This window comes from Penicilliopsis zonata (genome assembly GCF_001890105.1).
Source record: "Penicilliopsis zonata CBS 506.65 unplaced genomic scaffold ASPZOscaffold_3, whole genome shotgun sequence".
Taxonomy (NCBI): Eukaryota; Fungi; Ascomycota; class Eurotiomycetes; order Eurotiales; family Aspergillaceae; genus Penicilliopsis; species Penicilliopsis zonata.
In genome coordinates, this window is record NW_019208913.1 from 229,396 (window position 1) to 251,115 (window position 21,720).

At 51.4% G+C, this 21,720-nt stretch overlaps 8 protein-coding genes across 8 annotated transcripts; 5 read left to right on the forward strand and 3 right to left on the reverse strand.

Moving 5' to 3' along the window:
• The first annotated feature begins 724 nt into the window (after nucleotides 1–724).
• Nucleotides 725–3,022, forward strand: ASPZODRAFT_129162 (hypothetical protein). Its single transcript, XM_022722207.1, has 2 exons — nucleotides 725–1,122; nucleotides 1,213–3,022. Exons 1-2 carry the CDS (start codon nucleotides 801–803, stop codon nucleotides 2,826–2,828), a joined length of 1,938 nt encoding a protein of 645 aa, XP_022583352.1. The 5' UTR covers nucleotides 725–800; the 3' UTR covers nucleotides 2,829–3,022.
• A 1,497-nt stretch (nucleotides 3,023–4,519) lies between these two features.
• ASPZODRAFT_129165 (hypothetical protein) lies at nucleotides 4,520–6,566 on the forward strand. The gene is made up of 3 exons (XM_022722208.1): nucleotides 4,520–4,810; nucleotides 4,880–5,217; nucleotides 5,270–6,566. The coding sequence occupies exons 1-3, from the start codon at nucleotides 4,663–4,665 to the stop codon at nucleotides 6,317–6,319; spliced, it is 1,536 nt and encodes a 511-aa protein (XP_022583353.1). The 5' UTR covers nucleotides 4,520–4,662; the 3' UTR covers nucleotides 6,320–6,566.
• A 217-nt stretch (nucleotides 6,567–6,783) lies between these two features.
• ASPZODRAFT_149834 (hypothetical protein) lies at nucleotides 6,784–11,704 on the reverse strand (the record flags this gene model as incomplete). The annotated part of the gene is made up of 10 exons (XM_022725532.1): nucleotides 6,784–7,034; nucleotides 7,110–7,427; nucleotides 7,656–8,012; nucleotides 8,076–8,207; nucleotides 8,284–8,444; nucleotides 8,521–8,645; nucleotides 10,069–10,486; nucleotides 10,612–11,005; nucleotides 11,074–11,429; nucleotides 11,547–11,704. 10 exons carry the CDS (start codon nucleotides 11,702–11,704, stop codon nucleotides 6,784–6,786), a joined length of 2,670 nt encoding a protein of 889 aa, XP_022583354.1.
• Nucleotides 11,705–12,079: 375 nt separating this feature from the next.
• On the forward strand, nucleotides 12,080–12,414 carry ASPZODRAFT_13582 (hypothetical protein; the record flags this gene model as incomplete). The annotated part of the gene is made up of 2 exons (XM_022723913.1): nucleotides 12,080–12,093; nucleotides 12,147–12,414. 2 exons carry the CDS (start codon nucleotides 12,080–12,082, stop codon nucleotides 12,412–12,414), a joined length of 282 nt encoding a protein of 93 aa, XP_022583355.1.
• On the forward strand, nucleotides 12,385–13,553 carry ASPZODRAFT_1331501 (hypothetical protein). Its single transcript, XM_022723203.1, has 3 exons — nucleotides 12,385–12,581; nucleotides 12,666–13,022; nucleotides 13,093–13,553. The coding sequence occupies exons 1-3, from the start codon at nucleotides 12,503–12,505 to the stop codon at nucleotides 13,278–13,280; spliced, it is 624 nt and encodes a 207-aa protein (XP_022583356.1). The 5' UTR covers nucleotides 12,385–12,502; the 3' UTR covers nucleotides 13,281–13,553.
• A 462-nt stretch (nucleotides 13,554–14,015) lies between these two features.
• ASPZODRAFT_13584 (hypothetical protein) lies at nucleotides 14,016–14,935 on the reverse strand (the record flags this gene model as incomplete). Its single annotated transcript, XM_022723919.1, has 6 exons — nucleotides 14,016–14,139; nucleotides 14,206–14,263; nucleotides 14,331–14,394; nucleotides 14,513–14,521; nucleotides 14,592–14,798; nucleotides 14,882–14,935. The coding sequence occupies 6 exons, from the start codon at nucleotides 14,933–14,935 to the stop codon at nucleotides 14,016–14,018; spliced, it is 516 nt and encodes a 171-aa protein (XP_022583357.1).
• Nucleotides 14,936–16,206: 1,271 nt separating this feature from the next.
• Nucleotides 16,207–21,193, reverse strand: ASPZODRAFT_111036 (hypothetical protein). The gene is made up of 4 exons (XM_022721010.1): nucleotides 20,605–21,193; nucleotides 20,309–20,513; nucleotides 16,526–20,244; nucleotides 16,207–16,456 (listed from the first exon to the last, which is right to left on the reverse strand). The coding sequence occupies exons 1-4, from the start codon at nucleotides 20,695–20,697 to the stop codon at nucleotides 16,244–16,246; spliced, it is 4,230 nt and encodes a 1,409-aa protein (XP_022583358.1). The 5' UTR covers nucleotides 20,698–21,193; the 3' UTR covers nucleotides 16,207–16,243.
• On the forward strand, nucleotides 20,913–21,401 carry ASPZODRAFT_1331913 (hypothetical protein). Its single transcript, XM_022723214.1, has one exon. The coding sequence runs from the start codon at nucleotides 21,129–21,131 to the stop codon at nucleotides 21,393–21,395; it is 267 nt and encodes an 88-aa protein (XP_022583359.1). The 5' UTR covers nucleotides 20,913–21,128; the 3' UTR covers nucleotides 21,396–21,401.
• The last annotated feature ends 319 nt before the right edge of the window (nucleotides 21,402–21,720 follow it).

Consider the following 21,720-nt stretch of genomic DNA (forward strand, 5'->3'; position numbering starts at 1 on the left):
ATGACCAAGACTCGGCCAGCCGATAATAACCCCCGAATTACAAACCCTCCAAGCGTGGCAGGGCTGTCATGATTCTCTGTCTGCTGTGGTGGTGTCTGGCTGACTTTTTCTTCTTCTTCTTCTTCTTCTTCTTCTTCTTCTTCTCTTTTTCTTCTTTCACTGCTGTATTCTCTTATTGTTTCCTCTTCCGTGACGCCATGTTGTATTTTCTCCTATCACTTTCCAGTTCACGTTCCAGTTCTATTCTTCTTTTCTTTCTTACTCTTCTACTGTTGTTCGCCCGCTGGGACAGGAGCACACTGGCTGCGAGTTCTTCGATTGCCCACCCGCATCTCGGAAAATCTGTATTGTTAGACGGCAGTTATCAGAAAAGTGATGCATGTATGATTTGTCGCTTCAGTTCAATTCTACCTCGTAGCTATCTATATAGATGTCCACCTCTATCATGATTACTGTATTCGCTGTACCGTATGGTATCATACCAAGCCATACCAAACCATACTGCAGTATCAATGTCCACCAATCAAGACACGCTAAATGTCAGCGTCGGGCTGACATAAGCCGTAACAAACCTCCCGCCTGCAAAATCAGGTGTCAAGGCACCCTCCCACCAATCAGAAGACACACACGCCACCCACTCGAGGGCCGAGTCAGACTCTCCTCCCTCCTTCCCTTAAGTTGAAAGTTCTCAACTCTCCCTCTGCAGCAACTCCCTTGTCACTATTGCCAAGTGTCAAGACCGGCAGATCGAACAGACATACAGACACACAGACAGCAGAATTGACCATCCCTTCCTTCTCATGGAGTCTCTCCTTCAGCAGTCCCGGGCCATGTGCCCGTTCTTGAAGCGCACCTCGCCCGCTGCCCTGCGTACGCTGGCCACGGCTACCCGGCCCCAGGGCAGTCCCGGGGGAGGCACCATGTCCAACCTGCAGGTGATTGCTCGTCGGTGCCCTGTGATGAGCAAGGCCTTGGCTGTCCAGAGCGCCCGTCTGGCAAATACCAAGCGGTTTACTTCGTCTGCCGCCGGTGTGTCCATGGGGGTCAAGCCTGTTGGTCGTCGGGGCTTGCACGGTACTGGCAATCATGGGGCTAGTGTTGAGGCAGAGTCCTACAAGAAGGGTACCTCTCTCTCTCTCTCTCTCTCTCTCTCTCTCTCTCTCTCTCTCTCTATATATATATATGTATATATTTAGTGTGCTAACGTTTCAGTTGAACAACCTTCCGGTAAATTCCCTCTGAATACAAAGGCTGGCACGACGGGAACCTTTGCGGGCCCACGGCCCGAGGCCCCCGTGAGCCCTCGGTTCGACTACAATGGCTTCTACCAGGCCGAGTTGGCCAAGAAGCACAAGGATAAGAGTTACCGGTACTTCAACAACATCAACCGTCTGGCGCAGGAGTTCCCGCGCGCACACACGGCCTCCCGCGAGGAGCGGGTGACCGTCTGGTGCTCCAACGATTACCTGGGTATGGGCCGCAACCGTCAGGTGCTGGAGACCATGCACCGCACGCTGGACACGTACGGGGCCGGGGCGGGCGGCACCCGCAACATCTCCGGCCATAATCAGCACGCGGTGGGGTTGGAGAAGACGCTGGCAACCCTGCACGCCAAGGAGGCGGCCCTGGTCTTCAGCTCCTGCTTTGTGGCCAACGACGCCACGCTGGCCACCCTGGGCAGCAAGATGCCGGACTGTGTCATTCTCTCCGATAGCCTGAACCATGCCTCTATGATCCAGGGCATCCGCCACTCCGGAGCCAAGAAGATGGTCTTCAAGCACAACGATCTGCACGATCTCGAGACCAAGCTGGCCTCCCTTCCCGCCCATGTCCCCAAGATCATCGCCTTCGAATCCGTCTACAGCATGTGTGGCTCCGTCGCCCCGATCGAGAAGATCTGTGACCTCGCCGACAAGTACGGCGCCATCACCTTTCTCGATGAGGTCCACGCCGTCGGCATGTACGGCCCACACGGCGCTGGTGTCGCTGAACACCTCGACTATGAGGTCTACCAGTCCCTCGATACCCCCACCCCCCGCTCCACCCGCGGCACCGTCATGGACCGCATCGATATCATCACAGGCACCCTGGGTAAGGCCTACGGCTGCGTCGGCGGCTACATTGCCGGCTCCGCCGCCCTGGTTGACACCATCCGCTCGCTGGCCCCGGGCTTCATCTTCACCACCTCCCTGCCGCCGGCCACCATGGCCGGCGCAGACACCGCCATCCAGTACCAGGCAACCCACCAACGGGACCGTGTCCTGCAACAGCTGCACACCCGCGCCGTGAAACAGTCCCTCTCCGACCTCGACATCCCCGTCATCCCTAACCCGTCACACATCATCCCTCTCCTCGTCGGCGACGCCGAGCTGGCCAAGCAGGCCTCCGACAAGCTGCTCGACGAGCATGGAATCTACGTCCAGGCCATCAACTTCCCCACCGTCCCGCGCGGCGAGGAGCGCCTCCGCATCACCCCGACCCCCGGCCACGTGAAGCATCTGCGCGACCACCTCGTCCAGTCCGTGCAGGCCGTCTGGTCTGACCTCGGCCTCAAGCGCACCTCCGACTGGAAGGCTCTCGGTGGCTTTGTCGGCGTTGGCGTCGACGGCGCCCAAGCCGCCAACTCGCCCATCTGGACCGACGCCCAGCTCGGCCTGCACCAGGCCGAGTCCGTCGAGGAGGCTGTCGCCCGCGAGCTTCGCACCGACGCCGCCGAGAAGCAGCAGGAGGTGGTTTCGCGCATGCGTACTGCCACTACCGCAGCTACTCCTGCTGCTCCTGCTGCTCCTGCTGCTCCTGTTGCCTCGCCGACCGGTGTCGCTTTTTGAAGCTGACTGACACCGCTAACTGGCTCTCGTGCGCTGGGTTCAGGTGGTCGTAGATAGTTTCTCCCACGTCCGGTCGTTACCGTCCTGTCATATCAAGCATTACATTATTTATTTATTTTTTCAAGTATATTTGAATCATGAGTCCATATGTTGACCAATCATTCCTGAAATATGAAGCCAGGCGCTAGCCATCAGTCTCAGTAATGTAGCATGATCTACGTATCTATAGAGAGGCCTTCTCAGGCAATAATGCAATAGTAAATAATCACTCTAGTCTTCTCTACGTACTCCGTAGAGAGCAATTCCTTAACAATCCCTTTCCGCTCTGCGTCGCTCTGACTGCCCCTCGATTCTAGCTCCTACCCAGATCGGGCATATATAGAGAAAATTTCCAATTGATCCTGACCCACAGAAATCTCGTCACCAGAATCTATTCCCTGGTCGGTTTGGCAGCTTGCCTTTTTGCCTCTCGTGTTGCCTCGTATTTCGCTGCCTCAGGCATGTATATCGGCCCAGCTAATTCAGACTTGCTAGTATTGTGTGTCCGGAACAGGACTAGCCTCCTCCAAGCGAACCCTTAGTGTGAGCCACTGCTGAGTCAGCCACAGCGCACACAAAGAGCTTCTCCGCTGCGGGCACTGCATCATTCTTGCAACCATCTCTCCTCATCCTCAAAGAAGTGTGAGTCCCCCCCCCCCCTCCCCTTTTCTTGGAGAAAGACTTCTCTTTTCGCAGTTTCTGATTGATATAGTCTCGAACCATCTTCGAAGATGAGAGCCAAGTGGAGAAAGAAGCGCGTTCGCCGTTTGAAGCGTAAGCGTAGAAAGATGAGGGCTCGCAGGTGAGTTTTGCACAATCACCCCAAAATATATTTCGAATATTTTACTAATTATTGCAGCAAATAAACTACTCGCCCCTCCATCTCAGCTTCGCATGCCAACCCACGTTTGAATGCTGAACACGACAACGGACGATATCACGAAAACTGAAAAGAATGATTGATGATCGTTAAGCTACTCAGGGTGCCCTGACTGGTCTTATTTCCCTTTCGAACTCGGGAGTCCCTTTTCAACGTGTTTCCTTCCCTCCAAGGACTCGTTACCGTCTTCGATAAATCTGCCTCCTTTTATTACTCTTTACGCCAGTCAACGGTTTGAGGGAGAAGGGAGAAATGTGCATGCACAATTTTTTTTTCTCTCTTTTTCTCTCGCTCGATTAAAACTCGAATGTGGTCTTTTTTGTGTGTTTCGGTGAGGGGGTTGGAGAAGGGATTCGGGTAGTGGTTTCCCGTGGTGGAATGAAGAAGAAATGATTTCGATCAAGCCAAGGTTTACGTATTGGGTGGTCTCTTTTCTTTGTCTTCGTTTTCATCTCGCGTCACCCTCCCTCCTCCCTTCGAGTCTGGCATGTGGACCTGGTCAATTTTGCTCTTTTTATGTTTCCTGTCAACAACTACGGTGTTCTCACGGACGCCCCATCGGGTACGCTCGATGCCTTGGGATTCAAGAGCCATGGAGAGTCCGAAAGTTTATTTTTCTCTTAAATAACAAAAAAGTTCGTCATGCTTGACATCCATCAATTCTACGCGTAATCATTAGAAGCTACAGTTCCTCCTGAGCGGCTGTTATCTTTGTAGCTATTATTTTTCGATGAATCTGAGGAATCATTTGTGCGGCCGAGGCAGCGTCGTATTGTATCGTCGGTACGGTATTGTCACGTTCTCTCCGCCTTCTGTTTACGGCAGATCCACTTGGATTTTTTCTTCGGGCATCAGATTTCATATAGTCTCTGCCGTGGATATCAACTGATATTCAAAGAATAAACCGGCCTCACCATGCCCTCCGTCGACGTGGAAAAAAAGCGCAAGCGCGCCTCTGACCGCCACGAACGGCCGAGCAAAAAGCCTGCCCTGGAATTGCAGGACTTGCCGCCGCTGGCCTCAAGCGTGGTGGAAGATCACAACGAGCTGGCGCCAGTAATTGGTAACAAATGACTTTGATAGAGAATATTTACATGAGAATGGAAGAACTCTGACTTATCCTGCTTCTTAGCAATCACTCCTGGCGTTGTACCCCCGCGCAATCTCCAATTGACGCCGTATATCAAGAGCCGCGATGAAGAATCCGCCTCCTCCCGGAAACACTCCCACCACAACCGTGGTATTGCGAGTAAAGAGGTCCTGCTGCAGTCCTCCGAGCACCCAAAGCTAGACTTCCTAGGCCGCGAGGCCGAGGACCAGACCGACGCCCAGCTGAAACATTATGTTGCCGTCGTGGATCCGGAACAAAAGACATGGCAGTTTGTCGAGGTTCGCAAGATTACTCTGCGCGGAGGAATTAGGAGATATAAACCTACGGACGACGACGAGGAGGAAGCTGAAGAAGAGATGGTATTTTTTCTCTTTATTTCCCTTTTTTTTTTAACTATGGCTAATCTCGTAGCAAACCATGCGTGCTCAACGCAATGCCCTTACCAACACGTTCGGAACCAAGCAATCGCGCAAGGCCGTACAGTCCATGGCCGAGAACGCGCAGCTGTCCAACGCCCCCACAGGAATTGCCAATGCAGCCGAGTCGGCCATTCTGTCCTCGATGCCCGTCGAGTCACTGGACATGGCCTCCAAGGCGGCCAGCGTCCAGGCCACCGTGCAGGCCGCGAAGCCCATCCCCGCCGCCAACCTGGCCGCCACGCATCCGTCAGACGTGTACCCGATCGAGGTTCTGGTCCCCAACGGCGTGTCCACCCTGCGCCAGCTCCCGGGTGTCCAGGAATGGCGGGACCGCGTCCTCTCCGGCCAGGGCGTTTCCACGGGCTCCCGCTACGTCTCCAACCGCGTCGACGCCGTCGTCCGCTCCGGCAACACCACCCACCTCCAGGTGCTTCGTTTCATCCTCCTGCTTCTGGAATTCAACCGCGCCCTTCGCGCCGGCCCGCGCGGCGACTCGGCCAAATCCGCCGGCCCGGGCAGCAAGCGCCTCCCGCCCAGAGAAGAACTGCGCCGCATCTTCTCCACTTCTACAGGTGTAGCCAATACCTCCAAAGCTGCTGCCGCAGAACAGTTGGAATACGATTCTTCTTCCTCGTCAGTCATCCCGGATTCCGTCATCGACGCCATCCGCCGCAAGTTCGCCCCGCAGGGCTCCCTCCTCACCAAGTTCGACGTCACCCTGCTGCACACCACCATCTGCGCCTTGACCCTGCATATCCCCCCGCAGCCAGCCAAGGACGGCGGCTCTAGTACCCAGGGCGGCAATTCCCCCAACGAGCTGGCTACCGACCCGGCCGATCTGCGCGATGACCTACGCGTCGACTCCGCCACCGCGGCTCAGTACTACCGCGAACTTGGCTGTCGGGTCGACAAGCCCCGCGAATCCGAACACGCCAAATTCGGCATCAAGGGCGGCAAGGCAGAGGCCAACACCAAACGCATCGCTAGACTTCGTGTCCCCGTCGAGTTTCCCAAAGTCAGCCGCGGTGGCGCCAAGAGGTAAATCCCCTAGGCTAAACCGCTCTCGTCTGTTTGTCAAGAGCCAAGAAAAGAAAGAAAAAGAAAAAGAATGGAAAGGAAGGAAGGAAAAATCTGTTTCGTGTTTCTTCTATATGGCGTTTTTTTCTTTTTTTAATTTACTGTGTATTAGCGGATATATCCAGATTGTGTACAAATCTGAAACACTAGGACCTAACCAATCCATGCATTAACTATAAAGGACTGAAATGTTTCTGGCTTCTACTTCCTACAATCTAACTTTCTCAAGGCACTCGTAGCGTTCATTAACTTTTTTTTTTTCCCCTGAAGTACATATCTCGTGGGACGGAAGTAGCTCGTATCTAACTAATGATTATCTGAGAAGAAGCAAAGAATTCAAGTCGTCCCAAGCTGCCTCGATTCCTCGTGACATCAGAATGGCCCAGAACGCCTGTACCTATCGAGATCCTTCTTGCTTATTCATGGCAATTAATAGTTGTACCGATATCCCGGGGCAAGATCACCCAGCATCCCGACATCCTCTTCCGTGTTATCCCCAAGGGCTTCCGGGTTGGTGATCATGTTTGCGTCTCGCTTTCTGTTCTCGTGCCACACAGCAACAAGATAGACGGTACAAGCGACTGCTGAGAGACAGATGAAAGACAGACAGATGCTGTAGCCAGGCCGGTAGAGGGGAGCATCCTTGGAAAGGAAGGAATAGGTGGCGATGATACCACCGACTGGAGACAAGGAGGCAATATGGTTAGACGGTATGTTCTGAAAACAATCATTGAGAAAAACAGAAGAAAGCTTACTATTTCCAAAACCAACCTGCCAGGCAGTTCCTATACTGCGACGGTGATGGCCACCCAGATTCATGGCGAACCAACACACAATCACAGGCATGGCGCTGTAGGTGCCTGAAGTGACGAGGAAGAGAGCACCGTATTCGACATGCCGATGAGCAGTTCCATGGACAGTGAGCAGGATCGCGAAACCAGCAATAGCGATGCAAATCGGAATGATGACGAAGGCGAACCGGTGCCGAAACTTGTCAGACAGGAAGGCGACACATAAGGACAATCCAAAGGCGGCAGCCCAAGGAGGAATAGAGTACAGCTGTGTCGTGATGGCTAGAGGGAGTCAGCATAATATAATTTAAAGAGGTCTAACGAGAGAGGGGGGTAAAAGTACCGCTGTAGCCATAGCTCTGAATAATCGAGGGTGCGAAATAGGCATATCCATATGCGGGAACGATCAAGCCAAAGTACATCAGCCCGCCAACAAAGATCTTGTCTATAAAGGCCGAGTCAGCGAGGGAAAATTGTTTCCAGATTGACAGGTTTTCATGGGCAACGTACAGTCTTTGAAAACGTCCAGAACCTCACGCAGCCCAATCTTGGTATCATGTGCCGATTTCCCAACATCTTTGCTCAACTTAGCTTGAAGGAACTCCCTCTCCTCCGCGGTAAGCCATTTGACATCTTCCGGGAAGTCGGGGATGACGAAGAACCAGATGAAGGAGACGATGCAGGTGAGTGTGCCCTCCAGGATGAAGATCCAACGCCAGCCCAAGTAGCCTCTCATCCCGCTCATCTTGCCGATGGCGCTGGCAAGGAGACCACCAAAGGCACCGGCAAGGGTTGTAGAGCTGAAAAAGAAGCTGAAGCGCTTCTGGGCTTCGCTGCGCTTGTACCACATACCCATGAGATAGAAGCCTTTTAAGGTTGTACATCAGTTAGAGAGGACCACGTATGACATTGATGCAGAAGCGCACGAGCCGCACTCACATCCTGGAAACATGCCCGTCTCGAAGACACCCAAGAAAAAACGCGCAGCCATCAAACCACCCCAGCTTGACACCAGGCCCTGACAGATCATGACAAGTCCGAAACCGAACATGCACAGGGGTACTAAAACCGGAGGAGAGATCTGGTTAGCAGATTGCACGGCGCTCCCCACGAAGATAGGGGGAAAAAAATAGCTTACACCACACGTGAGGCTTCAGTTTCTTCAGCAGGAGGTTCGACGGGATCTCGAAGATGATGTAGGGCACAAAGAAGATCGTCAACGCGGCATTGTATTTGGTACCCGAGGTAATGTTGAGGTCAGTTTTAAGTCCGAAGACAGCTGCATTGCTGATGTTGACCCTGGAGACAAGAAAAAAGCCGCATTATTAGCCATGAACGAGAAGAAATACCCTAAAGGACTGCTGGTACCACTTACCGATCCAAGAAAGCAAGTAGATACAGCACACAGAGAGGAGCAAGAATGTGCCAGTCAATCTTGGCCATCAGCTTGCGTTCATTGACAGTCCCCAGCGCTGGCTGATCGCTCGCCAGCTCACTAGCCTGGCTGTTGTCTTTATTTTCTGCGCATGTCAGCGACCGGAAGCTGAGTACATGTGTTGCGCAGTCAGAACTGCAGCAATCAAGAGAGTATAGTTACCGGGTTGCCCCATGGTGTATGTTGCTAGGTATAACTGGGGTTATAGCTAGGAGACTGGCATAGGAGACGCAGGGAGAGAAGAGGGGGGGGGGGGAAGAGAGGGGGGATTTGAAAGAAAAGCAATGAATCACCCTCGGTTAGATAGGGATTGTCAATCCCCAAAGAGCAGTTGCCAATTACAGACAGCCGCCCTTTTTTTTCTCACTTTGAATATTTGGGGTACTTCCGATCCACCAACACTAACCGGGGTTACACCGAGTTGTCCGCCCACATGGGCACCAGCATGCTTGTGAAAGTTGACAGGAGGCACAACCCCTTACTTTTTCTATGACTTTTTTTTCTTTTTTTCCCCTGGCATGTATAAGCTATTTAATCAAATTCTCAGCTAAGCTCCCCAGTGTCTACTACTTAGTAGTACAGAGTAAGTACTGGTACCTGGGTAAGTACCTAAAGTATGTAGGTAAGGTTCCCCGGCCCAGCCCCGGCACTAGGGCCCAACCTAAATCAGTTAGTGTTCCAGTAAATACACGGTAATTGACGAATCCTGGTAAATAATTGTAGAAGATCTTACCTACTCTGTACAGTAAGCAGGTATATCTAGGTACCTAAGTTATACTAGTTCACTAATTATGTAGTACACATAAAAGGTGATTGGACTACATGCCGGTTCTGGAGCTGATAGTTAATCACAGCTAGAGCACACTAGAAAATAGATCTTATAAATGGAAAATTTTATTAAAAATAAGTCAGCAAGTACCTACTTAATACTTACTCATTAACTACCTGTATATAAAATACTTGGTTATGACCTAATTTTTAGCCATGTCCACATCAGCAGATGGCTTGAGATGGGATTTAGAATTAGAGCTTCTTATTTTTAAATAAAAGATAAATAAAAGCTAGACGCAGTGAAATAAACAGTACTCTAAGGTACTTATTATCTTCTATAGAAGTACTAGGATTGCTTACGCAGTATGTTAGGCGTGCCATGGTGTGAAACATTGTGTCATATAATTGCTTATAATTATGCGGGTAATGCAGGCTCTATTTTTCTTCATGGCCATCTGATGACTCCTCCACGGCCTTCCCCCAGGCCTGCTCGAAAGCCGACGAGCCCGCTGTCTCAAGAGAAGAGGCTGGTTCCGCTGGGCCATCCGTGGATTTCGTGGTGGGTTGTATTTGTTCAAAATCCACGAGACTGTCGGACGTTGAGAGCGGCTGCGCCTGGATAAGCGTGCTAGCATCCTCGTCCGTATCGTCAGCCGGGACTGGCCCGGCTGTCCGAGCGGCATCGGTCATTCCGATATCAAAATTAGAGCTGTATACGACGGCAGCAAAGGCTTCGAGTTCCCGCACCCCCTGCTCCATAGCAACAAGGTAGTCGTTCGGTGGATTGGAGCCATTGCCGATGGCGTGGGCTTGCCGTGTCATTACAGCAAGGACGTTGGCCAGCTTCGTCTTCAGGCCAGAGGCGCCAGTTGGAGGCACGACCGTGGCGACCGAGGAAAACGACTGAGGGACGGTTTCCGGATCCCGCAGGGAAGACGTCGACCGGAACGCTTCCGCAGCAACCCTCTGTTCGACCAGCGTTGCAAAACCCTCGTTGTTGAGCAGGGTCAGGACCTGTGTAAACGACGGGGACTCAATCAGATCGGCGGTCTCATCTAGCAAAGTCCGCAGTGTTGAAGCCGTCTGGGGAGACGAGGGGTCAGATACGCCCAGAACTCCCGATTCTTGCAGCACACTGTTCTCTTCGTCAGTGGGCGGTAGGAGATAGGCGAGCCATTTTCTCTTTCTAATAAAGACCCCCCATGATTAGTATCCAGAAAAAACAATTGTTAGGGGCGGAAGACAAGACAAGAAACATACCGTCGCTGCTCTTCGGTATCACCTTCAACCCTCTGGCGAACCTGGAGGGTAAGCTCGGACAGTTTCTCCAGAGTGATGTCTTCCCGTGGACTGAGAGCCCCGAAAGCCTCCGTCACGGCTGCTTGAACCTCAGTCATCAAGTACCGCCATCCACGGTGAAGTAGCCACCAGCTAAAGGCAAGGTATCGCCGATTTGTTTCAAAATCATTTCCAAACGTCTGAGCCAACTCGTCATCGTGGTCCTCGAGTCTGATGGCGGACGCATTCGCAGGCGGTGTGGCCAGAGAAATCACGCTGGACAGATAGTTGCGACGACCGAGAAGGTTCAATTGGATTCGAGTGAACATCGTCAGCAGCGAGAGGGTGTAGATCATCGTAAAGGAGCGTGTAATAGCTATGAAGAATAGCAGGATTAGCAGCCAATCTATTTTTTTTTGTTTCTCTCTTCACACAGCGACGCACAGGAAATCTTAATCTCATTCCACAACTGAGCTCTATTGCGTTTAACCCGTGGCTGTCCCTCTCCTTCGCCCGCCGGTTGTTCGCCGAGTTGGCTCGCATGCACGAAGTTCTCGCTCTGGAAGCTAGACATGCTCTTCCGGTCATCTTCGATGATGCTGGGCGCCACCGAACTCAGATCCGAGCTCGTGGCTTCACCGGCGTTCAGCCGTGCGAGCCGTTCGGCGCGTTTCTTCTGCAACTCCTGTGTCAGCTCTTCCACGGGAAGAGCCTCGATAATATCTTCCGCCGCAGTGGGTAACAGGGCAAGAACGGTGTAAGTGCAATCAGTCTGGTTCTGTTCAAATCGCCGTCGCAGACTAGAAGATTCGTTGTCACATCCGTCAGTCATTGCTCACACGAGCAGATAAGGAGGATAAATGCCTCGACTCAAACAGCAGCAGAAGAAGCAAGGAGGGAGGAGGGAGCCGACTCACTTCTCACGAGCGATCCTATCACTACTCATACGCTCTCGCGCCTCGGAGATCTTAGACAGCAAGTACTGGCCTGCCAGATAGCTAGCTCCCACGACAGCTGCGCCCACGGCAAGCCCTCTGCGATTGCGCCGAAACCAGCGCCTCGTGGCTCCTATCATCGTGAAAGGATGGAACAATAAAGTACACGTGGATAAAATTCAATAGCTCTGCTCAAAAGGAAAGGTTGATCATGATATATCGGCCGTGTTGTGTGTGATTTCAAGGGTTCGAGTTGGGGTACTATTCTTTTGCATGAGACTCGACGGCCCCAGCCAGGTCTGGGCGGCTGCCACACCTCGGCTGAATGATGTGAACACTAAGCACTCAACAAATATCAAGATATATATGTAGTATACACTCTATTATAAACATACCTCAATAAATCGAGAATACAATAAATTTACTAATTACTATATATATATATATATATGGTACTGTAGTCTCCTGAGGGGTACATATGTAGGTACCTGGCACAGGTACTCCGTAGGTACCCCATGCCTAAGCCAAAGTACTCCTGACGTAATGTATCTAACCATACCATACATACAATACAATAATTAGTAAGCTCTCCAAAAAGGCGGCGGGGCAAAACCCGAACAAAACCTGGCCCGGAATCCGCGGTCTCCTCACCCTCTCCGTCCTGCCGGTAATGCATCGCCATACATCGGAGGCCCTCGATGAGCGCCGCCCGGATCCAACACCACGTCCCCCTTCCACGCTTACACTCCCACGCCTACCACGGGATCTCTCCGCTGAACGGCCCAGCTGTGACGAGCTGGGTCGTCACCGGAACATAAACCACCAGCAGTGCCAAAAACAAAAACGCTAGTTATTCTATATTGAAAACCTTGGGTTTCCTATCTCTTCTTTATCCCCTCCCCCCTCGCTGAGGAGTTACTGTATTTCCTCATCCTACAATGGAACCCCGCAAAACCCCTCCAGAGTATTTCTTGGAGATCTTCGCAGACACCACCACCGTCAAGGATGTTTTAAAGGGTACATAACTTCTTCTTCTTGTTCTTCTTCTTTAAACGTTTATATATCAAATGAATTATTAAGTTTTTTTTTTTCCTTGCACAGGCGTCCTAAACCTCATCTTCTTCCACCGGTACTTCCCGTCCATTCGCCCCAAGACCTTCGACGTCCTCGACCTCTCCCTCCCCGTCATCAACGATGTCGACCTGGAAACCCTGATCGAATCGCGCGTCAGCTCGCTTATAAGCCAGCATCTGTCGCCAGCCACCAGCCCGCAGGATGGGGGCGGCAGCAGTGCCGGGGGCGGAGGAGTCCGCGGTCGCATCGCCGTCGAGTTCTACGAGAAAAAGCGCAGGCGCACAGGTCTCTGGTTCGGCGGGTTGGCGGGCAAAGGCGAGGAAGAGGTCTGCTGGGAAATCTGGTCGTTGGACGTCACCATTGCCACACCTCGGACAGAATCTGGTAAGAATCATATTCTTTTTATATTCGTTGACTATTTTTCATTATTTATTATCCTTAGCTAATTCTCTAGAACGCGCAAAAGTTCGAGGGGCAATGGAGAATATGCTGCAAAAGGCGGCGCTCAAGATTCTCCTCGTTGTCAACAGAGACAAGGATCACATCCCACCCATCACGACGAGTGACTCCAATCCCTTCCCCTATCGCATCGTGCTAAATCCCCGGACGGACAGCTGGGGAAACCGTATCGGTCTGTATTGAATGGATCTTAACGGGGCGCTTGTCCAATGGTTTTCCTCTTCTCATCCATGGATCATTTACATATATGCTGGGATCGCCAGATATCGCCAGAGACCAAATGATGATCTAACGAGCTTGGAGTTTTTTTCTTCTTGGGGGCGTTTTGTCTTTGCAGATCTCATGTCGATTACTGCTGTATATTAACTACTCGTCATCTACTACTCCCTTTGTTGGACTTGTCATCTGGATAAAGTGTGATATGAGAACAGGCTCAAAAGAGTATATGGGAACTAAGAGCTTGCAATTCTAATCAAGAATATAATAAAAGATGAGAGAGAGAAAAAGCAGAGAAAAAGCCAGATCAAAAACCTCAAAATTCTTTGCATTCCCAAGATCTTTCGCGGCACCAAATATGACTGACCATATCCGTTGCGTATGAAAACATCAAGGGATCATAATTGCGCTCCGTGATCCCTGTCAACAGTTTAAAACGCTCCACTGATCCCAGTCGTAAGAATCATTCACTGCTCCTCCAAACCTCAAGACAATTGTCCACCTTCCCCAGTCTTCACCCTTATATACGCCACCTTGCTGATCGCTCAATGCATGGGTTTTCTGCAAATGCACGAGACGATAGCTTCGTTTTCCACGGTCTGATGGAAAACCGACTGATGCATGGCGACGTGAGCACGCCACGCATGTTTCCGATCTTGTCTCGATTCTCCAACATCACGTACCAACATTCCAGCCTCCTTCTTAGGTCGAGTGCGGCTTGGTAGCAGCATCGGCCTGAGCACGGAGGTTGGCAGAGGTGGAACCGCTAGCGAAGAAGCGGCCAAGAAGGGGCTGGAGGAAGGAGTGGAACACAACCTGGGCACCGCTATTTTTTTCAGTTTGATCAGTATTTTTGGCACCCCTGACAGCTGTGAACTAGCAGTATACGTACTTGGTCTGGGGCAGGGCCATCCAGAGGATAAGGACAAACTTGAAGATGTAGTAGAAGGCTGTTTTAAGGAAATTAATATTAGCACTGAGCTTCATTAAGCTTGCGTCATTCGTGGTGCAACTTACGGAACCAGTAGGCAGCGCTAATTGCGCTCTCAAGAACAGTGAAGAAGGCGAAAACAACCCAGTACTAAAAAAAAAAAAAATACATATTAGCAGGATGTTTGAATACTTAGGATATGTAACCTGGGGAGCAGAAAATTCCAAAGCGAAGCTGGAATATCAATCTCGGTGCCCATAAAACATACCGTAAGCCACTAGACCAAGTCATGCAGTTAGCCAAACTGAACTGAACATCAAATTCACGCCCGACGGAATTCAACTTACCTGGGTGTCGTCAGAGGTACCAGGAGTGAAGAGAGCCTGGAGAGAGTAGTATCCGGGAATCAGGAACCCCGCAACATTGACGAGGAAGGAGCCCGCAATGTTGAAGAAAACGAGGAAGAAGTAGACAGCCGCGAAACCCAGGATCACGTAGACCTTGGGCACCGAGGTCTGGCGCTCCAGGTTGTTGAGGACAGGGTACTTGGAGAGCTAGACGGTGCAGGCATGGGCCATCAGTAAAAAAAAAAGGTCCTTCTTGCCTATCAGCACGGGAAGACAGCAAGGGCACACACCTCCTTGTCGAGCTGAGCAATGGTGTGCTGGGCACGGTCCTGAAAAGAAGCCATTTTGTTCTAATTTATTCTTCTCAAGTTAGAGAGCAGAAGTCGATGTTTTTTGGGGGTTTTTTTAAAAGCGAGGGGAGTGAGGAATGGAGATTATGTGGTTTGTGTAGACGGCAGGAGAGCAGATTCGAAAGCTGGCGCCTCGCCGGGATGACGGTGCGGTGTGTCACGTGACTTCATGACGTCGAACATCCAAGTGCGATTCGGTCGCTAAAGCTGGGCCATCGCGTCTTTGGGATCAGTGCAGATGACGTATCTAGGGCTAGCTCTACGCCTGGATACAGACATGCTAGTCATTTGCTCTAGGCACATGGCCTTTATTCTCTTCTGAGGGAGTCCGGACTTTTGCCTGTTTTATCCAGGGATCCTCGGTTTAGGACATACGGAGAGGACATACGGCTTGTGAGAGAGAGTACTACCATACTACACAGTAATACATAGCACATACAGACTACGGAGTAAGTGCCTTTGAATCCTCTCCGCTGTCACCTGTGGCTGGATAGGCACTGATAGCCTCGTATTGCATTTGATCCACAGACCAGACGCTCAGATCTCGTGGCGGTATCATCGGCGGCCATTCGTGGCCCAGGATTGGCTCCAATTATCGGAGTACCTACAGGGGAATACAAAGCTTTACAATAATGAGTCTATCAAAAGATAAGGAACTGGAATATCGTGATACGACCAGTCAGTCAGTTCACTCACATGCTACGAGTCAGTAGACTTAAACAAATTATCAAATACAATGGTTGTATTGCAGGCTACTCTTAACCAAGCCACAGCTCGAATCATCAACAGAGAAAGGGATGAGAATAATAAAGCCCAAAATTAAAACCACCTGACGAGTCTCCGCCCGGGAAAACGGGGTTGGAACGGAGACGAGCATCACATATTGAGAGAATTCGGGTAAGATAAAATGCAAGTCAGAAACACGTAAAAACGTCAAAGGAGGCCCCCCCCGTCTGTCATCTAGAGAAGTGCCCCCCACAGGTTTCGAGCACATAGAATGGAAATGACTCGCTCGTCTTTTGGTAATAGAGCATTTGCGCCATCGACCGTCGTCCTATCAGTCAAGACAACGCCCTCCCCCAGGAGTTTAATAAGAAAGAAAAAATGAAAATGAAAACAAGACCAGTGCGGAACCAGTGCGGAAAGGTTTGAAAAAAAAAATGTGGTCTGAATACAGTAGAGCGAAGCATCAAAAAAGAAGAGTCCAGAAGAGCAGAAAGGGTCATCAGTACTCGAGAGAGAGTGTGTGTGGGAATCAAAGATGTAAAAAAAAAAAGACACCAAATCAAGGCTGCTCCCTCATTATTCATCCTCGCTGGCACCAACATTCGGGGTGCCATTAGTCATGCTCGTGCTATCTCGGTTGAAGGTCAGTTTGAGTTTTGGGTGACCGGGTGTCCCTGATTGGAGAGGTGTAGCAGATCCTGATACGGCAGCAGAGGTTGCAGGGTCATCAAGGTTAGCAAGCTCAGGGTGGCGGTCGGTTTGCTTCTTTAATTCAGCAAGACAAGTGGCCTATTGAGATGATCAGTAAAATATTGAGAAAACCCCCCCCAAAATTGGATCTCAGGACTGGGAACAAACCTCGATATCGTTTGCATCCTGGAATAGGATACTTCCGTCTTCATTGTAGGTCCTAGCGTTCTGGCAGAGAAGGTGGATATCATCCCGGAACTCCTTCAGATTCTGGTACTCTTCGCGGTTGATCTTCTTCCGGATCATCTCCATGGCGATGGGGTTCTGAATTATCATGTAATAGTCAGGATACTGCGACTTCGGGGGCGGCTTCATGAAGGGCTCGATGATTGAGCGAGTAACCGGGCCGTCTTCGCTGTCCGATGAATCTGCGGGTAACTCTTGCTCCATCTCCATTAGGCTTTGATACACACTGTTGAGAATCTTCTGCACAGTAACCCGATCAGCGCTACTGAGAGTCTCGATTGGCTTGGGCTGTCTGCCCTTCTTGCGCTTCGGCTGTGGGGTCTCCTCGACAATCTCCTCGGCCTTGCGCTTCGGGATAGGACCCTTGCGGCGTTTCTTCGGCTGAGGAGTCTCGGAGCTCTCACGGGACGGCTCGGGAGATGACTCGGCACCTTGTCCCCTCCGTGATCGTTTCTCCTTGTTCACACGACGACGCTCCACGCGTGCATCCTTGCGAGCAATAGCCTCCTCAATGGTGTCATCTTCAGCATCGACTGCCATAAGCCATTGCTCTTCCGTAAGGCCGTCATCATAACGCGTGACTTTCCGCTCACGGGCACCACGTCCAGTCACTTCCAGATCGTTGTCTTCCGCGACAGGGTTCTCCTCAGCCATGTATATGTCTGGCAGTTCATCCTCGCACATCAAACGGGGATACTTGTGTCCTGGACCGTATTGATCCGTCTTGATCCGGTCCCGATCAATCCGTTGGAAGATTGTGAGTTCCTCGTCCGATCGAGCCATGATATCATTCAGGTCGTCGTCATCCATTTCTTCTTGCTCGCCAACTTGATCAGCGGCCTCGGCAGTTTCAAGTAGTGTTCTCAGCAATGCTTCACGTTCCTCGTTAGTGGACTTGTTGTCGAACTTTCCGGCCTGGATGACCTTCCCGTCCATGTCAAGCTTGAACTGCGCACGCTCCAGGATTTTCTCCTCAACGGAGTTGGAGCTGATCAAGCGCAGGATACGGACTTCGTTCTTCTGCCCGATACGGTGTGCACGATCTTGGGCCTGAAGATCCTGGTGGGGATTCCAATCGGAATCATAGATGATGACAGTATCAGCCGTCTGCAGGTTGAGACCGAGACCACCAGCGCGAGTCGAAAGGAGGAAACAAAAGTAATCTGAACCAGGAGCGTTGAAGAGTTTTAACAGATCGGATCGGTCATCAGACTTGGTTGAACCATCCAATCGCAAATACTTCAATCCTCGGAGACGAAGAAAGTCCTCCATGATATTCATGATCTGAGTCATTTGGAAGAACATCAGAACACGGTGGCCAGTCGCCTTGAACTTGGGAAGAATCCGGTCAAGCAATTCGAACTTTCCTGCGGTACGCCAAAGGAGGTCGTTGGTTTGACGGCTGGGATTCATCTGGTCCTCGACGGGCTCGAAGACGAAAGGATGATTACAAAGCTTGCGTAGTTGCATCAGCATGTTGCTCAGACCACGCATACCAGTCTTGCCGCCCTTTCCGTCACTGACAACCATCTTATTGTGGGTGACCAGCTGTTTGTAAAGCTTGGCCTGCAGTGCGGAGAAACGGCACTTGATCACGCGTTCCTGCTTGTCAGGCAGATCCTTCTCGACATCTTTCTTCAAACGTCTGAGCAGGAAGGGCCGAAGAACCTTGTGCAGACGACGAATGACGAGCAACTGTTCTTCTTCGGACAGCTCCATGCGATCTTGGCCACCAGTGTTGGCAAACGGAGTGTTGAACCATTCATCAAAGGACTTGACCGACTTGAAGATATTTGGCAGAACGAAATTCAAAAGTGCCCACAATTCAGGCAAGTTGTTTTGCAGAGGGGTACCGGTCAAAATCAGGCGATAGCGACTGGTGTAGTACTGAGACAGCGTGCTGCTCAGCTTAGATTGCGCATTCTTCATACGGTGACCCTCATCAACAATCATGTGAACCCATTTGACCTTGCTCAAAATCGGCCGATCCTTGATGATGTACTCGTAAGTTGTAAGCAAGACCTGGAAATTGCCCCAGCGGATAGCCTGTTGCTGCTGCTTTCGGGTATTAGGAGGACCCTTGTAAACGATCTTCGAGACCGATGGCGCCCATTTGTCGAACTCCAGGTTCCAATTGGTGAGCGTACTCAATGGGACGATCACCAAAAACGGGCCGTTGTTCTTCTTTCGCTCGATGATATGGGTAATCAAACTGATAGTTTGGATGGTCTTTCCAAGACCCATCTCGTCGGCCAGAATACCGTTGAGGTTGTTATTGTAGAGAGAGATCATCCATTGCAGACCCTTCAACTGGTATTCCTTCAGCGTACCACCGACAAGGATGGTAGGTTGTTCGGTAACCTCTTCTTTGATACGGTGGGCCACGGCGTAGTAGTCAACCTTGCGGCGCCCATCGCCTTCCTCATCGTCGCTTATCATGTCAGCCTCCTCTTCCTCGTCGTAGAACTGGTCCTCTTCGCCAAAGCGTTCGGCCTGACTACGTTGCTGTTCGCGGACAGACGCGGCCAGTTGATTGAGGAAACCGTCGGTCTGCTTGAGCAGATGAGTGATACGAGAGTCCTTTGCTTGACCCAAGAGTTTCAAGTATGTCTCTTCGTCGTTAGCCTTCAGGGCCTGCAGACGCTGTTTGGCGGTTCGTTCCACGCGCTTCTGCTCTTCACGCTCCATGTGCTGGTGGTGCTGGAGCATCATCCGGCCGAGCTTCTGCATGCGAGTGCGTTGCTGATTGGCGGCATTCTGAAGCTCAGCCCCATGGGTGAGAATCGCCTGCAGTTGATCGTACTGCTTCTTCTTCTCTCTAGTTTCACGGGCATCGCGTTGCTGTTTCTCGAGCTTCTCAGTGATCCTGGCCTCGCGCAGGGACTGCTTCTTCATACGCCGGTGGCTGGAGCGGTTAGCAGTCATTCCGAGATTATCGAAGTGGAACATCTCGTTCTGAATCTGCTTGCGAAAGAGTCTCTGCTTGGGAAGAAGGTTGAGCATTTTGTACTCAATCAAAGCCTTGAGCTTCAACGAGTCATCAGTTGTGGGCGCGTCGCTCTTGCTTGTATCCCATACGCCAAGATTTGCGGGAAGCTCTGCGAGCTCCGCCTTGCGAGCCGTAATGCGATTGTATATTAACATTTCGCGGTCTTCGCGCACCTGCTCCAGGTCGATTCCAGGTGGCATCAAGGCAGGAATCCGTAGGCGATTGGCGCGAAGAGTATGGTCTGTGTAGCTGATACTCTTTGTCAAAGAGTCGTAAGGTGATTGGAAGCTTTCGTACAAGTCCCTTGCCGCCTGGGATTTGTCGGCATTGTCTGCAGAAACCTGTTCGGCATTTTCGATCGCTGCCTCCGCCGCAGCGACACTGTCTGCGGTCGAGACAGGCGTCTGGGCCTTCTTCGATGTAAACAATTGTTGCTGGACGCGAGGCGGGACGGGAAGGTTTTTGGAAAGCCACTTGAAGGCCATGATTTGGTTCCTTAAGGTGGCCAATTGTTCTGCGGAGAAACTACCGCTCGAGACCGCGGCATTCCGCTGCAAAGCAGAAGTTTGTCCCGAAACCTGAGCTTGAGCGATAGCCGGTGCCAAACTAGCATCTTGAGCAGCGCCAGTTGAGGAAATGTTGCCATTTCGCCCTACAATTCCACTTGTTAGTATTGTATTCAAGAGAGGCGAGTATAGAACGGCAGGGCGCCTTACCGTTGGCACTAGAGGCGTCGGGGGTGGCGCCGTTGAGCTGCTGCTGCTGCTGCTGCTGACGTTGCTGGGCTTGTAATTGTTGCTGGGCAATCTGCCTTTGCTTCTGAAAAGCCTGTTGCCTCTGAACCGCCGAGAGAAGATTATGGGCTTTGAGGTATTCCGGGTCATCTTGACGAACACCTTGCACTTGCATTTGCTTGTATTTCTAAGCGAGTCAGCAAGCATATTTAATTACTGAATTCAGGACGCGAAAGTAGGAAGAAGAACATGATGGGGTATGCATGGGTGGGTCTTACTTGGAAGACTTCCTGAATGTGCTGCTGCGTCAAGTTGGCAGGCAGCGCCATATTGCCCGCCGCCATATCGGGAGCTGATTGAATCGAAGCCATGCTCTAGCGCGCGGTTCTCTCACTCATAAGCGACCGGGGGGGTTGAATAAAATTAAGAAACGCGACTGGAAGCCAAAGGTGTGTCGCGAAAAAAAAAAAAAAGGTAGCAAACTTGACTGTAGCTACAAAGACGTAACAAAACCAATAGGTCGCGTCAAAGACAATAAAGACGCGCGATATAAATGGTATGTTGTGGGGTCCTGGAGGACAGAGGACGTCTGATGTCGATGAATGCGACTGAGAGTGTCCTGTGTCTGGGTCCTTGGCGAGCGATTTGATGATGTTTGGCCCGGGGCGGGAAACAGGGCCAAAGGCGACAAAGAGGAGACGTGGGAAAAAGGGGGGGGGCCAGCGCAACGGCGACCGGGTTGGGAGGGCCCCAAGCGGAAAGGGCGCGTGGCAAAGGCGCGTTGGAGAGGCTATTCGATGAAATGGTGATGGGGGTGGGTGTTCTTTCGCGACTCTCCGTTGCTGGTCGGGGACTCTGGCTGTGCTCAGCCTGTGCCTGTAACGAGAGGAGGCAGGCGGTTGAAAGAAGATTTCGCGCTACGCACGTGACTTGCCATGCTGACAAAGCCGGTACTGTCCGCATTTGGTTTGGCGCCAGTCAGAGGAGGGACACCAGAGGACAGACAGGGCGAGGGCTGCAGCTGGGCGGCTCGAGACAAAGAACGGGCTTGTCGGGAGGGGCCAGCTGAATATCAAGAGGTTTAATGGACCGGTTTACGGGTTATTTGACAGGCTCGGTCGCCTGGAGGCCAGTCCTGAGACGCTTGTCGAGTTGTCTTTATGGATAGACACGGTAGCTCGCTAGTGTTAGTGCTTCTTTTCGGTGGCACCGGAGCGTTATTGCCACGGGACGTAGGATTACAGGCCTCAACATGACAGATAAACATTGGTTGGTGGTTGAAAGAGTAGTAGTAGTGGTAGTGGTTATTTCCTATCTGATGAATTGATCCATACAACTCCGATCCCTAAAAATATCCAACACCAAAAACGGTATTCCAATAAAACGACGGGAAG

Bases quoted from the DNA above. Each gene is read 5' to 3' on its own strand.
- ASPZODRAFT_129162 (XM_022722207.1), top strand. From the start codon at position 801: ATGGAGTCTCTCCTTCAGCAGTCCCGGGCCATGTGCCCGTTCTTGAAG. The intron at 1,123-1,212 runs GTACCTCTCTCT...CTAACGTTTCAG, and splicing joins GGCAGAGTCCTACAAGAAGG to TTGAACAACCTTCCGGTAAA.
- ASPZODRAFT_129165 (XM_022722208.1), top strand. From the start codon at position 4,663: ATGCCCTCCGTCGACGTGGAAAAAAAGCGCAAGCGCGCCTCTGACCGC. The intron at 4,811-4,879 runs GTAACAAATGAC...CCTGCTTCTTAG, and splicing joins CGAGCTGGCGCCAGTAATTG to CAATCACTCCTGGCGTTGTA. The intron at 5,218-5,269 runs GTATTTTTTCTC...CTAATCTCGTAG, and splicing joins AGGAAGCTGAAGAAGAGATG to CAAACCATGCGTGCTCAACG.
- ASPZODRAFT_1331501 (XM_022723203.1), top strand. From the start codon at position 12,503: ATGGAACCCCGCAAAACCCCTCCAGAGTATTTCTTGGAGATCTTCGCA. The intron at 12,582-12,665 runs GTACATAACTTC...TTCCTTGCACAG, and splicing joins CGTCAAGGATGTTTTAAAGG to GCGTCCTAAACCTCATCTTC. The intron at 13,023-13,092 runs GTAAGAATCATA...CTAATTCTCTAG, and splicing joins CACACCTCGGACAGAATCTG to AACGCGCAAAAGTTCGAGGG.
- ASPZODRAFT_111036 (XM_022721010.1), bottom strand. From the start codon at position 20,697: ATGGCTTCGATTCAATCAGCTCCCGATATGGCGGCGGGCAATATGGCG. The intron at 20,245-20,308 runs GTAAGGCGCCCT...GTGGAATTGTAG, and splicing joins CGACGCCTCTAGTGCCAACG to GGCGAAATGGCAACATTTCC. The intron at 16,457-16,525 runs GTTTGTTCCCAG...TCATCTCAATAG, and splicing joins AGGATGCAAACGATATCGAG to GCCACTTGTCTTGCTGAATT.
- ASPZODRAFT_1331913 (XM_022723214.1), top strand. From the start codon at position 21,129: ATGGTGATGGGGGTGGGTGTTCTTTCGCGACTCTCCGTTGCTGGTCGG.